Source organism: Puma concolor, chromosome D4 (genome assembly GCF_028749965.1).
Source record: "Puma concolor isolate L17-30 chromosome D4, mPumCon1.1.hap2, whole genome shotgun sequence".
NCBI classification, from domain to species: Eukaryota; Metazoa; Chordata; class Mammalia; order Carnivora; family Felidae; genus Puma; species Puma concolor.
Window position 1 is genome coordinate 90,340,314 of NC_141679.1, and position 19,365 is coordinate 90,359,678.

The following is a 19,365-nucleotide window of genomic DNA, read 5'->3' on the forward strand; positions in this document are numbered from 1 at the left end:
AATTCCACTTGGAACTGAGACCGAGACTACTTTTTTAAAGTGAACAGAAATTAATTTTCTCCTCCGCCGCTTACTTCATGATACTTGGAATACTTGGGAAAAGCGTAAATATGCGTGGAGAACACTTCTTAAAATGTTGAGGCTTCCCGGGATACCTACAGGAGGAATTCTCAAGTGCCCAGACTGGCATTCAAGGCCCTGCAGAGTCTGGTCCCCAAGTTACCTTTCCCACCTTTCTCTCCCACATGCCCCATGCTGGGGCCTAGCAACTTTGGCCAAACGCTCAACACCATGCCCAAACCCACGCCTGCTTACCGGCACCGTGCCCTACCCCCCTTCCTCTCCGGCTACGCAAAAGAAACCTAACAGTCAACACCCAGCAGACGGTCAATGGGCAACCGTAAAGGGGTCCCACAATCTCTGCTCTGCTTGGACCACAGCGGTGTCAGAAGAGGGACAGGAGCCCACATCTTCCACCAGCTCTCCAGGCCTTCGGGATCGGTGGCCTCCTGCCCCTTCCAGCTCCTGACTTGCAGAGACAGAGGCCCCCAGCCCGACAAGCAGCTGGCTCACTGTGGCCTCTACCTCGAGTGGGAGGGGCTCGGGAGGGCCACCAGGGCTATCTGCTTGTGCCCTCTGAGCTCTCCGAGAAGCACACCCCTCTCCGATAAGAGGCTGAGTCCGTACCCAATATGTGCCTTTCATTGCTCAGTCCACAAAAATCGGTGGGCCTCAGCTGTGTGCCAGGAGGCCTCCTGGGCTCTGGTGAAATAGTGGCTGACAGGAGCTTACCTCCCGACGAGGGAAAAGATCACGGAAAAGCAGCAAGTAAGTGCCACGTTAGAAGAAGGGAAACGAAAAGGCTGGGCTGAGGGGACACTGGGGGGAGAGTGACGGGAAAGGGGGGAGTGGCCCCCGAGTGCCATGCAAACCGGACCTAGAGGAGTCAGGGCACAAACACACACAAGAGCTTTGGTTCCCCGGCCCTTGGCATCGCCGGGCTTCCCGTCAGGACCGCACAACGGCCCAGATGCTGGCTCCACTTCTCCGATGAGAAAACCCACTTACGAGGAGGAGGGGCGAGCAACTTTCCAAGGTACGTAACCAGCAAATGACGGACGCAGCTTCTGACCCGGGCTCTCGGGAGGCGCACCCCACGCCCGGGGGAACAAACGCTCCAGGTAGACGGAACAGCCAGAGCAAAGGCCCTGAGGCAGGAGTGCACCTGGCATGTTCCAAGAACACTTGAAGGAAAAGCTCAAAAGCCTGCTCGGGAGCCAGAGTACAGGGCGCCACAGGCCACGGCAAGGACTCTGGGCTGACCTCACACTGTGACAGGAAGCTATCTGACAATCGTGAACAGGCCTGATTTGATCTAATGAATGCCGATCAGATGATCGTGAGGCAAGGGTGGAAACCAAAAAACCAGTTAGGAAGGAGGGGGCCTCGGCAGTCCAGGGAGAGACGGTGGTGGCCCGGAACAAGTGCCAGAGAGGAGGGGATACATCAAAAAGCAAGCCCCAGAGGACTTACGGATACATCGGGCGTGGGGTGGGGGAGGAGTCAGGGATGAGCCTGAACGCTTAGATCAAAAACGGCATTATTTCCTGCTGTGGGCACCCCGAGAGGAGCCGGTGAGGCAGTGGGTGAGGCGGAGAACCACGAGCTCTGGTCTGTGCACGTCACATGAGAACCCCTGCGAGACGTCCGGGCAGAGAGCAAGTGGGCAGTCTGTAGCTCAGGCGAGAGTTTGGGGCTGGAAACATACACATGGGAATGACCAGTATCTGCGTGCCGTTTAGAGACACGGGCCTGAGACTGCCTGGGAAGAGAGCAGAGGACTCAGCCCCAGAACATTCCAAAATTGAGAGTCTGGAAGAGAGGATCCCGAGAAAGGAGGGCTGAGAGGGACGTGCCTTCATGTCACTGGGACACGTCCACATGAAGACAATTCAGGAGTAGCTTGTAAACAGTTACCACGATGCGTTTAAAGTCCTAAAGTGAATGCTGGGTGACTTTAAACATAGTTTAAAGCATAGCATTTGATCTTCAAGTTCCAGATGTGCAGTTTAAAGACGTCTTGCTGACGATGACTAATGTGTCAACCTAATTAATTAGCTAATCTTCCGAGGCACAGTATACATTTCGTGTGAGGGTCATCCAAGGTTCTCCACAACTGCCAATCTTCTGGCCATCGTGTCAGCGCTAATTAGACCACCGCGGACGAGAGCACAGCGTGCCGGGGAAGCGGTGTCCACACGGTCATCCTCGGGCTGCTCACTCCTGCTCGTGGTACCAGAATCATCTTCGCTCTGTGAGGCCTTTGACACTTACTCATTTTCTAAGGGTCTCGGCACCGAGCAGTGGCTTCGACCCGGCTCTCCCATGTGGCAGCTGCACGAGTCACGTGAACCTTTCCAGGCCTCCCTTTCCCCATCTGTAGGGTGAGGCCACCACCCCCTCCCTGCAGTGCTGCTGAGATGATTAAACATATGCACACAGCACGGCTCCTGGCATCGATGCACAGAAGTCCCGTCCCACAGCCTACGACTACACTATCCTAAGGGCGGCGCTTGAGGTCAGATTCCTAGGACCCTTCCGTCCGCTCCACACTTAACTCTAAGCAGTGGTTCCAGAGGGTGTCCCCCGCTCAGCCACCCCACCAGCAGCAGCAGCATCACGGGGCCACTCGCTAGAAACGCCAACGCTCAGTCCAACTCCAGATCTAGTGAATCAGATACCGGGGGTCGGAGCCCAGCATCTCCATGTGCTAAAATCCAAGACCAACCACAGAAGGTGGGCAGGATTTGGGGATACCTACAGGTCCTCAGGACAGGGACCACCCGGCCCCAGAAGATCCTGCCATCACTACCTGCTAATGAAACAGGCTGCAAGTTACCAATTTATCATAAATAGTGTCCTGTCTTTCTAAATGTTTTCCTTAAACATCAGGTATATCACTTACATAAAAATGAAATTTTAGGGGTGCCCAGGTGGCTCAGTTGGTTAAACACCTGACTCTTGGTTTCAGCTCAGGTCATGATCTCACGGTTCGTAGGTCTGAGCCCCACAGGGGGCTCTGCACTCACAGCGTGGAGACTGCTTGGGATTGTCTCTCTCCCCCTCCCCCACTCCTGGGCGTACCCTCTCAAAAGAAATAAACTTAAAAAAATACTGTTTAAAAATGAAATTGTATAAAAATTCAATCTTCCCATACACATTTCTATAGCAACACAGAAAACAAAATCTCCATCCACCTTCACCTAGACCAGTGTTGCCATGTAATTATTTTTCCAACTTCCTCTGTAAGACTCGACACAAACACTAACATCCTTTCTATCCGTTCCGAAGAATATGAATTTAAGATCTGGTTAACCTGACTGTGATCATAAGGAAAACACGTTCTGATCGTTGTATGTACATGTTTATTGTTTTTTAAACCAGACTGTCCCAGATTTTGATGCTTCCATGAGTTGAGTAACCAGAACATACGGAGTGGCAGGTGCCCACAGGGAGAATGGGACCCAAATCAACTCAGCGACCCTCCCGCAGCTTCTGTGGGCTTGATCCTGCGTTGGAACAGACCCTATTTTGAAACAGTTCTCTCGCTGCAAACCAAGACCCTCTTCAGCACAAATGTGGAACCCAGCAGTCGTAAATGATGCCTCCCTCGGTGTTTTCCCATCCGAACCAGGACATTTTTGAGAGTGGGAGGGAGGATGCTATTAATAACTGTGCCAGGACAGCAGGTGTAAGCCAGAATGCGCGATCGTCACCCCATCTGTCACAGTCTACGTGAGCACAGTGATCCTCAAGGTAAGTTTCCTCTGGTGTCCAGACACCTAACTGTGAGACAAGAACAGGACTCCGTTTGTTAAGCTCCAGAGTCTGACTCTTCAACGGCTGGGTGCTGCTCGCAGGGGCTGAACCAGTTGCCTTGAGCTCCGTGAGGGCAGGGGCCGGGGCTTCCGTATCGCCCCGTCCCCAGCATCTAGTGCCATGAACTGTAGACGCTAGGTGCTCAAGAAACCAGCTAAAAGGATGAATCAGTGCTTCGCATTGTATTTCCCTGAACCTGAGATGTATATTTCTTCACAATTTAACTTCTGAAATCAGGGGTGTTCTTTTTTTTTTTTTATTTTTTTTTTTTAACGTTTATTTATTTATTTTTGGGACAGAGAGAGACAGAGCATGAACGGGGGAGGGGGAGAGGGAGAGAGAGAGAGAGAGAGAGAGAGAGAGAGAGAGAGACAGAATCTGAAGCAGGCTCCAGGCTCTGAGCCATCAGCACAGAGTCCGACGTGGGGCTCGAACTCACGGACCGCGAGATCGTGACCTGAGCTGAAGTCGGACGCTTAACCGACTGAGCCACCCAGGCGCCCCGGGGGTGTTCTTTTATAATCTATGTTGCTAACGTATTTTCTTTGTTTCCTGAGAAGCGTTATTAAACCGACAACATGCCTTACGTGTGTTGGTGCCGTATTACCAAAACAGTACAGCGACGGCCTGTGATCCCGGGCTCACACAGATGGGTCAGTGATACTCACGGGACCAGAGACCCTATCGTGGCAATCTCAAGGAGGCAGCTCCCCAATGGAGGCACCATTCCATCTAACAGAGTCTGCCTGGCCTTAAAAGTCTCGGGAACAGCCGTGATCTTGCTTCTCCATAGATCATCCTCCCCTCCCCGCCAGGTCAGTGATACCTTCTCATGAATGGGGCCAATAGCCTGGAATCCAGCCAAACGGTGGAGTAAATGCCATCTGTGTTGTCAACTCAGAGAGTGAGTGCCAACAACGGTATCCAGGCAGTCTCGGATGAAAGCCACGGGGGAGCGCGAGAGTCTTTATCAAGCGCTGATGCGCGCTAAGCACTGACCCTGTGCCAGTCCACAACACCCACAACACCCACCGGGCTCTGGCCCCCGCTGCGCTTCCGCTGGCCACCCGTGGACTCAGCTGTTCAGGCAGACAGAGGTGGGAACCAAAGGCTGCCAGAGGGCAGCCCTGGGCAGCACCCTCTCTCTGTGAGGGTCCTTGCAGGAGCCTAGCACAGCTGAGCAGCTCAGGCCCAAGACGACAAGATCCACATCGGGTGGGTACAGGATCCACCCTGGCTTAAAAGCCTCCTGCCCCACCGGAACCAGCATCTCATAATTACGCAGGTTTCCTCGTGGGACACGCCCAGTTAGAGTCGTCACTGCGCGAAGTCCCAAGCATGGTTGTCCCACCAGGTGCTTACAGACTACGTCTGGTTCCTCCCAGCTCAGATGAATTAATGAAACGAGAAGTCATTTTTACCATGAGCCCTGCTGCCCAGTAACACAGCTGTCTTGTGCCATGATCATTTCAATGTTTTAATACAACTCGCAAAGACATTTAAGGTTAAACAATGACTAAATACTGAAAAACATGCTAACTGTAGGTAAGTCTTTATGAGTTGTGGTAAATACACTAACATAAAATTCACCACCTTAGCCATTTTTAAGTGCGCAGTTCGGTGGTAACAAGCACATTCATCCCGTCACGTATGTGACTACCATCCAGCCACACAAGTCCTCTGGCCTTAACAAGGCGTCGTTGACCAGTAACCGCCCGCTCTCCCCTCCCCCAGCCCCTGCAACCACCATCCTACTTACTTCCTGTCTCTACGATTTTGACCACTCTTGGGTATCCCGTGCTAGCGGGATCCCACAGTATTTGCCCTTTTGCGACCGGCCTATTTCACCTGGCCATCACGTCCCCAAGGTTCATCCACGATGAAGCCCATCTAGAATTTCCTTCCTTTTCAGGCGGGGTAACGTTCCGTGTGTGTACGACCACGTTTTGTTGATCTCCTCGTCCTTCGGTGGACACTTGGGTTGCTCCCACCTCTGGGCTCCTGTGAACAACGCTGCTATGGAGCCGGGTGTCCAAAGGTCTTCCTGAGAGCCTGCTTTTATTTCCTCACGCTCAGAAGCAGAATTGCTGGATCAGATGGTAATTCTATTTTTAAGTTTTGGAGGAACCGCCATGCTGTTTTCCATAGCAACTGTAGCATCTTACGTGCCCACTAGCAGTGCACGATGGTTCCAGTTTCTTTCTTTTAGTGTGCAAACCCCAGTGAAGAGTGGAACAGTGCGGTCTCAGAGGGCAGAACGAGGGACAGGGAAGCGCAAGAGGGCGTGATCAAGTTGTCCACCACAAAGATCCGTTCCTTAACCCCTCGGACCTTCTGGGAAGTGGCAGGTACCGTGTCTCTGGACTGACGCCCTGCGGACGAAAGGGAAAGCAGGGTCCACTGGTTCTCATCTGCGCTGGTCAAAGTCTGCCTCAAAGAGGTGGGGTCCCTGGCACTTCCGGGCTGTGCACGCCAAGCAGATTTCTACAGTCTCCCACGCTGCAGCATTAAGGAGAAGCCCCGAAGAGGTGCTGGGCGACACCTATGAGCAGCTGTCTGGAGCCTGTGCAGAACTGATCTGGGCAGCAATGGCTGGACTGAATACAACAGGTGAGCCTGAGAGAATCTGGAGCTGAGCACAGAGATGTCGATATAAACTCTGTTCTAGGAAACGAGGAACCGCTCAGATGGCTGACCGACCTCAATGACTGCCCCCCCCCCCCCCCCCCCCCCACCGCTGGGATGGAGTCACCAGGTTCCTGGGGGCAAGTGGGTCCCTACTTTCCCTCCATCTAGTCTCAGGGCCTTTCCCTGTCCACGTGGCCTCCGTATGTCATCTCTGTCACCACTGTGCCGCACAAGGGCAAAAACTAGAGCGCTAGGGTGCCTTGGACCCGAGGCTGGTCTCCACCAGCCCCAGACCCAGGGTCAGAGATCCGCCTCCAGAGCCGTGCGTACGAAAGGATGGAGGCCCGCACCAACTGTTCCAATTTCTACACGTCCTCACCAGCACTTGTCATTTTCCGTTTCTGTTTTTTGAAAGCAGCCATTTTAGTGGGTGTGACGTTGCATCTGTGGTTTTGATTTGCATTTCCCTAATTTCCCTAATAACGGATGGTGTTGAGCACCTTTGCATGTGCTTATTGGCCATTTGTGATCTTCTCTGGAGACGTCTACTCAAATTTTTTAATTGGGCTGCTTGATTTTTGTTGGTCAAATGCCATCCCTGTCTATTTGCAGGAAACAGACCTAGTTAACCAAGATAAAATTCTATGCAGATAAACACTGATGATACTCATACAATGGAATACAACTCAGCTACAAAAAGGAATAAACTACTGATAAGAACAACTGCATGAATCTCAAAGGCACTACACTGAGTAAAAGAAGCCATTTTCCGAAAGTTACGTATTACATGATATTCTGGAAAAGGCAAAACTACAGGGATGGGAAACAGATCCATGGCTGCTAGGAGTCAGGGGTGGGGGAAGGAACTGGCCACAAAGAGGCAGCAAGTCTCAATCCTGACTGTGGCAGAGGTTACACAAGTCTAGAGATGAGTCACAGCTCAAGACAACAAATGGTATACCCCAAAGCAGGTCAATTTTACTGCATGTAAATTAAAAAAGTTTTCATGCAGAAGGCAAAAGGGCTTCTCCTTTACCCACATAGACATTATGCTTAAGCAGCTTACAAGCATCATTTGGTAGAACCCTCACCAAACTCCAGGAATATACAATGATTAACAGTCATTTGAACCCAGGTGTGACTAAAGTGGGAGAAACTAAGTCCTGATTATTTCAGATACGTGAGATTCCATTCAAGCGTTCCGAGACGTGGAGTGTTTGCTAATTATTATTTATCCTATAGTAGCAGCAATTTAGAGGGGTAAAACCATGTCCACACATAAATGCATCTTTCTCGCTGGGGACAGGGTCTACTGAGCTTCTGTCAAATCCTTAATAGGACTTACGACCTTAAACAACTCAGGAATCACCCCTCCAGTCCCAAGGTTCAGGGAGGGATCGTGGCCTGCCCCAGAGGCACAGCAGGTCTGTGGCACTTCCAGACACTCAGGCCAGTGAGTGTCCCTCTCCATCGCCCAAAGATGTCACTGTTCGAAGCATTCCTAGCGACAGCAACTCACATGTTCCCCATGGTGATTTCAGTGTACACGATTTCTTCACCAGTAGGAGCATTTCACCTACCAAGCTGGAACCAGGGCTCTTTGGGCTCTGCAACACAGGGCCGAAATGTGGTCCAGGTCCCTAACCCAATTCCTATCTTGGTCACATATAAAAACTGTATTTATTCTATAACCTTGCACGTTTAGGGTAATTAAGAGAGATGGTTCCCAGTGAACAGAAAAAACAAGGACAGAGCACGCAGAAAAGCATGCTTTTGATCTCTGCCTTTGGTTTTCGGATGAGCTCAGAGAATTACTATTTGTAAGGCACTCTTGACAAGCTGAGGCAGGAGCCCAAATTAGTGTGGTTATGCTAATTAAGTGAGAGGTTCTGTAGCTCCAGGACCCAATGATTAAAGAAAGTGAAAAGAAACTGACTGGGCTTTGGTCTCTGTGCAAACAGCCCTGTGCTCTGAGTGAGCCTGCACTGACAAACCTCTAAGACTAGACACACACACACACACACACACACACACACACACACACACACTCACACACACACACATCGCAGAAGCCCAGGACAGCACGGGTTAAGGGAGACTCAGAACAATACATCAGCACCTCTGAATTTATCCTAACTGTGAAAACTCATCAAGGAGGAAAAATAAAGGGTACGAAATCACCTGCTTGTGGCACTGAAGGCAATTTGTAAGCTACTAGCCCAAGAGGACCCTGCACGGCTTGCGGTAATGCTGCTGTCACAGGACAAAAGCACCAACTACGATCAGTTCTCCTTCAGAGCTGAACAGAGATGGTTTAATGAGTCCAGAGAGTCACCCCTGCAAGGAGAGACTGAGGTGCTGTCTCTTGGGAGGAAGCAAGAATACACCTGCAGGCAATCAGCCTGCTCTGGCTGTGGGATAAGCTGCCACCCAGGAGGACAGGCCTACTCCTTCTGCACAGACGTAGGAGACGATATCATCAGGCCTTTCCTCAATCTGCCTGCATGTGCGGAGGCCACCTGCAGCTGAAATGAAACGCCATCTATCCTTCCTATAAATGATCTTTCTGGAGGTTTATCACTCAGTTATACAAACCTATTCTCTGGAACTCAGCTTTCTCAAATTCAGGGGGAAAAACGGTGGGGGGAGAGACCCTGAGCAGAGCGGGACATTCGGGGAGAACAAAAGCTAATGCTCACGAGCACTTCTGTGTCAGGACTCTGTTAAAATGCTCCAGGTACGTCATCTCATTTAACCCTCCCTGGAGGCCATAAGCAGGCGTGGTTATGATCCTTCCGATTTTACAGATAAGGACCGAGGCTTACACAGGCACGGTGACTCGCCCAACATCCCATACCACTGTATGGGGGAGCTGGAGTCAAGCCCACGGCCATCGGACTCAGAAGCCCAAGCCTCCGTCACTGTTCCCCACGGAGTCCATCCTGCCTTTCTGCAGACGGGGAGCCCGAGGGCTCAGAGGCGTGCGGACGGTGCTTCCATACAGAGCCAGGGCCCACGAGGCAGGTCTCCCGACCTCCAGCCCCAGGCCCAGGCTGCTCCTAACGTGAACGAGTGTCAAGAAAGTATGAAAGCCTAAGTCAAAAGTCCCCTGCACATACACAGCACAGGCGGGGGCCAGACTGTCAACTCCCTAAAGGCACAGATGGCCTCTAATCTTCCTAGCACCCTCCACTGCCCTGGCAGACTACCTGGCACTCCGCGCGCGCTCGGCCATCGACGCATAGATCGCTGGACGGACGGGTGGGCGGAGAGCTGTTTTAACCAAGGGCCTCTTCCCGCCATTCACGTCCAAAGCAGATTCCCCTGCAATATTTTTAGCAAATGTACTTTTTAAGTCACCTCTGAGAAACCAGATGCTGCTTTGAAAACCTGTAGACAGATGCAGAAACACCTTCCCCATCCCGAGAGGCTGGAAAGCCCCAGGGGACTCCAGACAAAAGACAATGCGGGCGGCTCCAGGCCAGCCTCCTGGTGGCACCAGACCCCAGATCCAGACTCTCAGAGGGGCCAGGGAACACGTGCATTGGAGGAGGGGAAGGGAAGCAACAAAAAACACCCAGGGTCCCCAGCTGGCTCTGCCTCTCACTCGGCACATGACCTCAGCAAGCCACTTCTCGTCTTACTGCCTCCCTTTCCTCAGCAACTGTCAAATGGGCACAATACCTGCCATTTCACTCTCGTTATAAGAACAGAACTCATGAAATCGCACACGTATCTAAAGGTGAAGCTCCTAGCACGGTACCTGACATACAGGAAGTACCCAGCAACTGTTAACTGCTGTTCTCTTCAACTGGGAAAAACGCTGTATGACTCCAATACCTTACGATAACCAAAGAACAAAACCCAAAAACAACAGCAAAAAAGACACACAAAACCCACGTCTAGAGAAGTGTTTTGAAAGCTATGAAGAATTATGTAAGTTTTACCGTGATGAGAGTTAAGTGCCACACAATATCGGTGTCATTAAAAGCCAAGAAAACAACCCCAATGCATCCAACTCCCCCCTTGATGTTGCTCACAAAGAATCAGCATTAGAAAGAGTTCTGGGACGGGTTTGGCCACCCCATCAGGTTACAAGAGAGGTGCCGGAAGCTCAGAAAGATTAAGCCATTTGCCCAAGGTCACCCACCCAGCATGAAGCAGGGCTCCCTGGCCCCCTTGTGAGCTAGAGCAGGAGAGCCAGGGCCACTGTCTTTCCCAGCATCCCATCCGGCATTCATTAGTGGCCCTTTCAGTGCCTCGGTGGCAGAGGGGTCCCTGGACATGCAGAGGCCCAGTTTTGCCCAAGTCACAACAGTCGAGAGAATAATGTCATCACAGCCAATGGAAATACAGAAAAATGGGCTGCAGTCCCAACTTGGCCCCCACTCAGCGTATGACCACCGGCAGATCTCAGCTGTTCCGGATCTCAAGATCCCATGCAAAAAAAGGAAAGCTTGGGGGCGCCTGGGTGGCGCAGTCGGTTAAGCGTCCGACTTCAGCCAGGTCACGGTCTCGCGGTCCGTGAGTTCGAGCCCCGCGTCGGGCTCTGTGCTGACAGCTCAGAGCCTGGAGCCTGTTTCCGATTCTGTGTCTCCCTCTCTCTCTGCCCCTCCCCCGTTCATGCTCTGTCTCTCTCTGTCCCAAAAATAAATAAACGTTGAAAAAAAAAATTAAAAAAAAAAAAAAAAAGGAAAGCTTGTGTCTCAGTTTCCTCCTGCAGTTGAACGAGAACCTCCCGCTGTAAGGATTAAATGAGACCACGTGGGTAAAACACGCAGCACAGGGCCTGGTACGGTAACGTGGGAAGCGTTACTGAAACTCGCTGCTACTATGACTCTTGTGTTTATCGCTGAAAGGAGGAGCTGAGAGTAGCCAATTCCGTGACCCGTGTACAATCACCCATCTCTGTATTCACGGCCAGCCACGTGCAGGAAGGAGGCACACGTGATTATCCATAAGCAGCAAATAAACACGACCACTGTGTCCAACCAGAAGTTTTGGGGTTTTGTTTGCTAGTTTCGGGCCAACTAAGGGGCGGTTGGAGCCACACCGCACCAGACTCCACTGTCCCTCTTCACGCCGCGTCCACACCTGCCTCCTCCCAAAGGCTGCGTGCAGAAGCCCCGCTCAGGGATTCCACGGGCTGCCGCCACTCTGAACGGCATGGCGCGCGGCCGGGAGCCACGCTTGTCAAGTCCACGCCGATGGCATAAGTGTTTGAAAAACCAGAAAGCAAATGTGTGAACTCCGCCCTTTTGTCTCCGGCCCGGGGAGGACCACAGGCCACCCAGGCCACCGGGTGCCTGACAGCCCCACTTCTATGCTTTACAAGTAGGGCGGTTTCCTGATCACAAAAAGCCAGTGAAAAGCAAGGAGCAAGATCGCCTTTCGGGAACTAATGAGAACAGAGGGTCTGAGCTGCGAAGAGGCAGCAACGGTGTTTCAGGAAGACGCAGTCCGACCGCAGGTGGGGACTCCACCACCCACCTTCCAAACCACAGCCTGGAAGGAAAGGTGGGGAGAGACAGGGATGGTGGCCATCAGACAGCAGACTTTCAATCCAGGAGGTAAATCTCTGCACGGCATCTTCGTTCACAGAGGAGGAGGACGGGACATAAGACACTCTGCCTGAGTCCCTGGACAAAGAGGAAAGGGGGAGCCAGGAGAGCCCCAGCAGCCTACCTCTCCTGGCCCCCCAGGGAGCGTGTACTCACAAACAGTCCACAAACAGAGCTGACGGTGCAGGCGGCTCGTCCTAAATAACACCCAGAGGCCGACTGAAAAAATAACAAGTAGAGACAAGGACTCTCATCAGGGCCTCGCTGCTGTGGGGAGCAGGCTGAGCAGAACTGGCACATGCCAACGGTTTGGAAATAAAAGGCAAAGTCCCAACTGTTCGGATGCCTGAGAGGACTGTCCCTGTGTGTCCCCTAGTCCCTCCCGCACAGCCATTACAAACATCAGTGGCCTGCCGGTCGCAGGCTCAGAGGGGAGCGTGGCTCACTCTCTCACCACGTCGTCGCAGAGCTCCCTCAATAGTGCTCCGAGACTTTGATCTCAGCCTTCCCGGGAGTTTTCAGAAAACTACACCAAAACAGCGATCAACGTATCTGGTTAACACAAGCCCACAAATGTCCGCATATCCTGATCAGATTAGTGGTCCTACTAATTCACCAAGAAACATCCTCACTGGCAATTCAAAACCCAGAAGAAGCTCCATTTAAAGATAATTTTGGGGGTTGCCTGGGTGGCTCAGTCGGTGGAGTGTCTGACTCTTGATTTTGGTTCAGGTCATGATCCCAGGGTCGTGGGATCGAGCCCCACATTGGGCTCCAGGCTGAGTGTGGAGCCTGCTTGAGATTCTCTCTCCCCGTTGCTTGCGTGCTCTCTAAAATAATTAAAATGAAATGAAAAAGGAACAAAAAATAAAGATAATTTTGGGGTACCTGCTGGCCCAGTCAGTGGACTGTGGGACTCTTGATCTCAGGCTTGCAAGTTCAAGCCCCATGTTGGGTGTGGAGATTACTTAAAAATAAAATCTTAAAAAAATAATAATTTTGAGACTTGGAATCAGAGACCTGAGTTCATCCTATGATAGTATCAAGTAAATTCCTTCATTCTTCCAGCGAGTAGCTAGTGAGCATCTATGTCCTAAGCACAGCGATGGCAACCTCGTGGTGGACCAGACAGGCACACTCCTCCAAGAAGCTAATGGTCTCGTCAGGACCCTATCTGTTGATTTTTCTAATGTTTATTTATTTTTGACAGAGAGAGACAGAGCGTGAGTGGGAGAGGGGCAGAGAGGGAGACACAGAATCCGAAGCAGGCTCCAGGCTCTGAGCTGTCAGCACAGAGCCCAACACGGGGCTCGAACTCACAGACTATGAGATCATGACCTGAGCTGAATGAAGTCAGACGCTCAACAGACTGAGCCACCCAGGCGCCCCAGTATCTGCTGATTTTTAACTTTCAGAAAGGAAAGTGAGGTTTCTGGATGAGCTAAACAATACCGATTTCCCCAAGTGTTTATTTGGGGCCTTCCCATGGAATTCACGATCTGCTAGGGGAAGAGAAGGCACGACAAGCCCAGAGGAGGCTAGTTTTGGAAGAGAAGGCTGAGTGCATCCTGGAAGTAAGTTTTCACACTGCTCACTGGAGGACCCAAGGAGGATCCTCAGGGGCCACCACTGAACAGGAAGGATTCACGGTCCTCAAAGTTTCTGATGGCCCTCATCCATGGCAGATAAGGACCTGCCACCTTCAAACAGAACAAAGAAGCACTAACTTGAGAGTCACATGCCTTCAGAGCTCCGATGGAGAAAACGAGACCCTGGAAAGGGAAAGAGTCGCCCAAGCTCACAATGACAGGTCTCAGTCTTAGTCAAATGGCCGAAACAAATGGCTGGAACCAAGATGACAGATCCCTTAAGAATTCACAAACTGTGGGTTTTGTTTTTCATCATAAAACGGCCTTCCGGGCAAGGTGGGTGACGAATCGGGGGAACACCTGTCCCAGCAGCGAGGCGCCCGGTCGGATCCTTCGTGGGCGCGGCAGCCGGCAGCACTCTGTCCAGTGCGTCATCTTATTATGGCAACGGGGAACACGTCCAGCTGGACTGAAGTAAGACCCAGCCCCGTGCTCAGGGCATCCTCCAATCCGGGCTAATTTGGGAAATGATTTTTCTGCAAGCTCACACATGACTCATCTTTACGGCCTCCCATCAGGTCTGTCGGCCACGAGGAATCCCATTCAAAACACCTCTGCCAACAGCTGTGCAGGAGACCAGGCAACATCTGGGGCCGTGGTGGCTGCTTCTGTGAAACGCAGCCCACACCCATGCCATTTATCTCCCTCAAGGACTGCTAATGTTGTTAGTGTTATCAGTATCACACGCAGCCTAAAGACTACGCTGGGCCTACCTTTATTTAACGGAGTTGTTGTTGTTTCCCTCCCCCCTTAGGGAAGACCAGAAACAGAAACATAAGCAAGAATCAAGATGAAGCTGCTGTGTGCCCAGCACCACGGGAGGCTCTAAGCGGTGCTCTGTGAAGGCGGAACGGTGGCCGGGCAGGGAGCTGGAGACCGCCTGGTAGGTCCCCCACACCTTTCTGGATCTTAGTTGTCCTCAGGCGCAAAATAGGGAGAATAAGCCCTGACCCAGCCCCCAGGACGGTCCCGCGGGTGGAGTGAAAGGAGGCCGTCTCTCGATGCATATTCTCAGAATGACAGGACGCTGCAGACACGTTCAAGACCATTTTGATGTTACTCTTGGGCCGGGACCCTGGGAGGGCCGGTCTTCTTCGGACCCCGTGCCGTGAGGCGTCACAGCATTTGCCTACGAGGACAGACTGGGTAAGTTGCACGTGGGAGTGAACGAAGGCCTACCGGGAGCCACAAAAATGTTGTATGCGTTGACTGGATTCATCTTGACCACAAAGACTGTGAAGGGGGGGAGGGGAGGAGGAGGAAGTGTGAAATCTGAAAGAAGTTTAAGATCGACCCAAACCCAGCGAGTGCTGATCCACAAGAACTTGCCACGGCCTCGTGGGCCGGCACTCGCACTTTTCCGCTGTTCTGAGGAAAAAGCGCAACGACGAAAAGTTACCGCGCACGCAGTCGGGATAAATGTTGCTTTTTAATTTACAACAAAAGCCTCTCCACACATCTGAAAAAATGTACACTGGAGTCTGAGACGCCGTATTTATTCTGTCCTCAGGCAGTGCACCAGGGAGCGTGTACCACATCAGCCCCAGCGGGCAGTTCGGGGTCACAGGGAGCCTGTAGAACTGGCCGGGGGGTTCGGCGACAGTCTACGTTCTCACGGTGTCTATTCTGAGTATCTGCCCAGTTAGGAGGTGAGGCCCTGGAGGGGGGTGGGGTGGTGGGTTGTATTCCAAGGACCAGAACAAGTCCAGGCCCCTTAGGAGATGCTGGACAAACCATCTGCGATGCACAAACGAGCAAGGGAGACGCTGATGAGCGGTCAGTAAAACCAGAACCCCTTCCTCCCTATCCCTGCATTGTGCCCCTGCTAACTCGCCCCACCCTCTGAGTCTCACCCCGAATCTCAGCTCCCCACAGAGCTAGCCGCCTGACACCTGCCCCCGCCCTAAGTCTGACGTGACCCCTCCTGACCTCTCCGCTGCTCCCCACACTGCCAGGGCCAGGGTGCACTGATGTCTGCTGAGTTCAACGCTAGTTCCCCGGAGCCTCGTGCGGAGCCGGACAGAGCTGGTGCAGAGCGACTGAGGAAGGAATCGATGGAGGAATGGGGCAAAGACTTCAAAGTCCGGATGAAACGCGAACACACACAAATGGTGTCTCCAAGGAAGGGGCTGCAGACTCAAATGTCAACGGCCCAAGTGGGAAACAGGAATCCGAGACGTGGCTGGTGGGGGGAGTGGCGCCCACCCCCTGCCCCACCCCGCCACCTTGTAGGAAACAAGGCCTCAGAATTACCAGAGTTTGTCATTTTTCAAGAGAACCAGAAATCTGAGACATGTGAGCAATTTCCTGATTTTTAAGGGCTGGCCATCAATTCCTTCCTCTTTCTTCGGCAACGCGTATGGCTCAAACACAGCACATCTATGGACAGAACCCAGCCCGGAGCCACCAGCCTGCTACCTCCGCGCATTGGCAAGAGAGGCGTTTCAGTTCCAGACACACAGGGCATCAACCGTCCGCACACGATGTGTTTGCTGGAACTAAGCGTGAACCAACTGAACGCCATCATACCTGCGTGCAACCGGAACCGTGTTCCCCGGCTCCCCCAAAGTGGCCTTGGAGCGGCCACACGCGTCTCCTGCCGGTGCCCTCGCTCAGAACTAGTCCCGCTGGGCTCCTAGGGCAGAGTCTCTTCTCTCTGCCGGGCCTCCCTCCGCACAAGCTCACCCCGGGTTGCTCCCTGATCCATACGCCTCCGCCCTCCAACATCAGCCCTCCTCCACCAAAGCTAACCGGACAAGGCCCCGACCGGCCAGCCAGCTGACCTCCTGCCGCCCTCTGGAACCCAGACCGTCTCGATCTGGGAGCAGAGATGACCGGAGACAGCACGAACTGAGGCTTAACTTTCCGTGTCCCCAAAGAAACGGCAGGTAGACCCTGGGAGGAAGGCAGTGGGTGTACCCCTCCCCCAACCCCTCCCCGCCCCCAGCCAGGCACTGCTGAGTCAGTATACTGAAGGGCGGCATGGCAGACCCCAGAACATCTCCCCCCCCCCCGGAGACCCCGAGTGACTCTTCAGCCTCTGTGACTTGCCAGGGACTCACTTGCTAACAGGAGTCGCTGCTGCACCCAAAGCCCTTCCCTTGGAATGAAACACTCTGCTGGTGACTTAGGAGAAGGGCTGTTTAGAAAACACCAACAGGAACCTCATCCAAACGCAAGGAGAAGCGCGCCTGTAACGACCAGCAGGGACCCCCAGGGAGACGCACCCTTCATTCCAGGGGCACCCCCATCTTCCCCGACGACCGTGAGGCACAGCCAAAGGCCGTAGACACCACGGGTTTCCCGCTAGCTCCACACAAGGTGCCAACCTCAGAACTTTCTCACTTAGCTGCCTCCCACCCAATGCATTTTCCTCCCGAGTTTCCCGCGGCCCTGGGTCAGCCCCTTCCTCTCTGCCCTCCCCCCCCCACCTCCACTCCACCTGGCCATCCCTCCCACCCTCTCTTCGGAGCCCAGCACGAGCCCCGTCCCCTCCAGGGCCTCCCCCATTCCCTGGCTGTCCCCAGGCCCCGGCTCTGGCTGCAGTGCCTATCAGGTGGCCCGGGAGTCCGGGGTCAGGCTAGGTCCGGCCCTCCCTGCCTCAGAGAAGCTTCTCTGAAGAAGGCGCTTACTGGTGTCTCCGTCTGCGGCAGACCCTCGCGGAAGGAGGTGCCCAGAGAGGGTGAGGGGCTAATCTATGCTGAAAGCAACTGGCCTTAGGACCCCCCCCCTTCTCTAGGTAACAGAGCACACAACTGAAGACTCATTTTATCTGACAGGTCTGCGCTGTGGAAGGCGGTCCGCGGGACGACACGTGCTTTTCAGCTCGCTTTTTCCTTTTCCTCGATTCTCACGTTTTTGACAATGAACGCATCCTAAGCAGAGAAAACCCTGCCATTTATTTATTTATTTAAAGCAAACAATCTGACCTGCCCAACAGCACCCTTCGGAGACACTATTCATGGGGCTCCTGAGAAACGCTGCACAAATTAACCCCAGGTATTTCTGGAATGGTACGTGTGCCGAGAAGCAGCTCGCGGTCACTGGGCACGGCCCTGATGAGAAGCTGAGAGAAATACCCAAGAAACAGCCCCTGAAACCGAGGGCCCTGCCCCTGAGGAAGGCAGCCAGGCCCGCAGTGGATGGCCAGCTGCCCTCTCGTTGGGTGGCCAGCCCGTAGGAACTCACTGAGAGGCCCTGAGCCTGTAAAACCACCATCAAATCCTCTCCCACCGAGAACCTGCAAGGATTTACTAAGCAACACTTGTAAGGTGCTCAGCACAGAGCCGGATGTATAGAAAACCCTCAATAAAGGCGACAGAAATTTCCTTCCTGTGCTTAAACCACAGCCTGCAAGTCCCCACCCACCCCCCACCCCTTCCGAGTCCCCTCGTGAGGCCCAGCGCAGAAGAGTATATGGGTTCCGCCTGGGCAGAAGGCGCCACTTCCCAAATCAATGCAACTTGCCCCTCGGCAGCCCCTAAAAGCCTGCCTTGCACGACTCGGCCGCCAAGCTAGGCTGGCGCCCAGGCGATGACAAGCAACGGTGTCCCCCGCACAGGAGCCCTGGCCTGCCCGCCCACCTCACCTGGGACCCAGGGATTCGCCCCGCAGGGGGTCGCTGGCCAGAGCCGCCCCGGGCCCCCCACCCGCACCCCGGAGGCACGGCCCTAACGGAGTCTTTGGGGACTCTGACCCCCAGCACGGGCAGAAGCCCGGTGATGGGAAGGCAGCTCTCCGAGGTTTCTAGGAAACACACAAAGAGATGAGGTTATCATCGCCCCCAAACCCGTAGGCTCCCTCCGGGCCCTGCTGCCGGAGCTCAGCGCGGCGCCAGCGGGGAAGGCGAGCGAGCCCCGAAGGCGCCCAGACACATCCTGCCTGCTTCCTCCGAAGCCAGCGAAGCGGCTGCTTCGGGTTCAACGTACACCCGGGGCTCGGCAGAAGTGACACCTTTCGGGGCTCGGCTCCGCCCGCCGTGGAAGAACGGCCGCGCGCCCGGGCTCCCGTCCCGCTGCCCGCGCGCCCCGGGGGCCCGAATCCCGCCGGCCCCGCCGCCCCGGGAGCGCCAGCAGGCCGGCGCGCCGAGACGGCCCCCGCGGGGCGGCGGGGCGGCGGGGCCCCAGGCCTGGGCGGCGGCTCGCCCCGGCGCCCGCGCCCCCGCAGGCCCGCCCCTCCCGCCCGGCGCCGCGCTCACCTGCTTTCTCGAGCTTGCCGGACATTTCCGGGCTGCGCCGGAGGCCGAGGCCGCCGCTCATGGGGCCCGGGCCGGGCCGCTGCGGGGCCACAGGCCGGCGCGGCCGCCGCTCGCCTCGGCCCTAGCTCGCCGCGCCTCACACCCGCGCCGGCATGGCGGGCTCCGCGGGCCGCGGCCTGTGCGCTCGGCCAGCGGCGCTCCCGCCCGCCCGGGGCCCCCGCCGCCGCTCCCGCCGCCGGCCGCCGCCGCCGCTCCGCCTCCTCCGCTCTCGCCGCCGCCGCCGCCGCCGCCGTTGCCGCTTCCCGGGCCCGAGAGCCGGCCGCAGCGCCGCGCTGCCGCCGCCGCCGCCGCCGCCCGCCGCCCGCCTCGGCCGCGGCCAGAGCGCCACCTGCCGGGCGCCCGCCACGCCGCCGCGAGCCCAGCGCCCCCTGCCGGTCCGGAGCCGGCCCGA

At 54.6% G+C, this 19,365-nt stretch overlaps 1 protein-coding gene across 5 annotated transcripts in view; it reads right to left on the bottom strand.

The window, feature by feature from the left end:
* The window catches only part of RAPGEF1 (Rap guanine nucleotide exchange factor 1), a 132,143-nt gene extending 113,014 nt beyond the window's left edge, over window positions 1-19,129 (bottom strand). For 3 of the 5 annotated variants that reach the window (XM_086684338.1, XM_086684333.1, XM_086684331.1), the window contains exon 1: window positions 18,915-19,129. In XM_086684338.1, coding sequence (XP_086540464.1) covers window positions 18,915-18,975 — 61 coding nt within the window. In that variant the 5' untranslated portion in view covers window positions 18,976-19,129. The remainder of the gene's footprint in view (window positions 1-18,914) is intronic. The other 2 variants (XM_086684343.1, XM_086684342.1) reach the window with 1 other exon arrangement.
* Window positions 19,130-19,365: the final 236 nt, after the last annotated feature.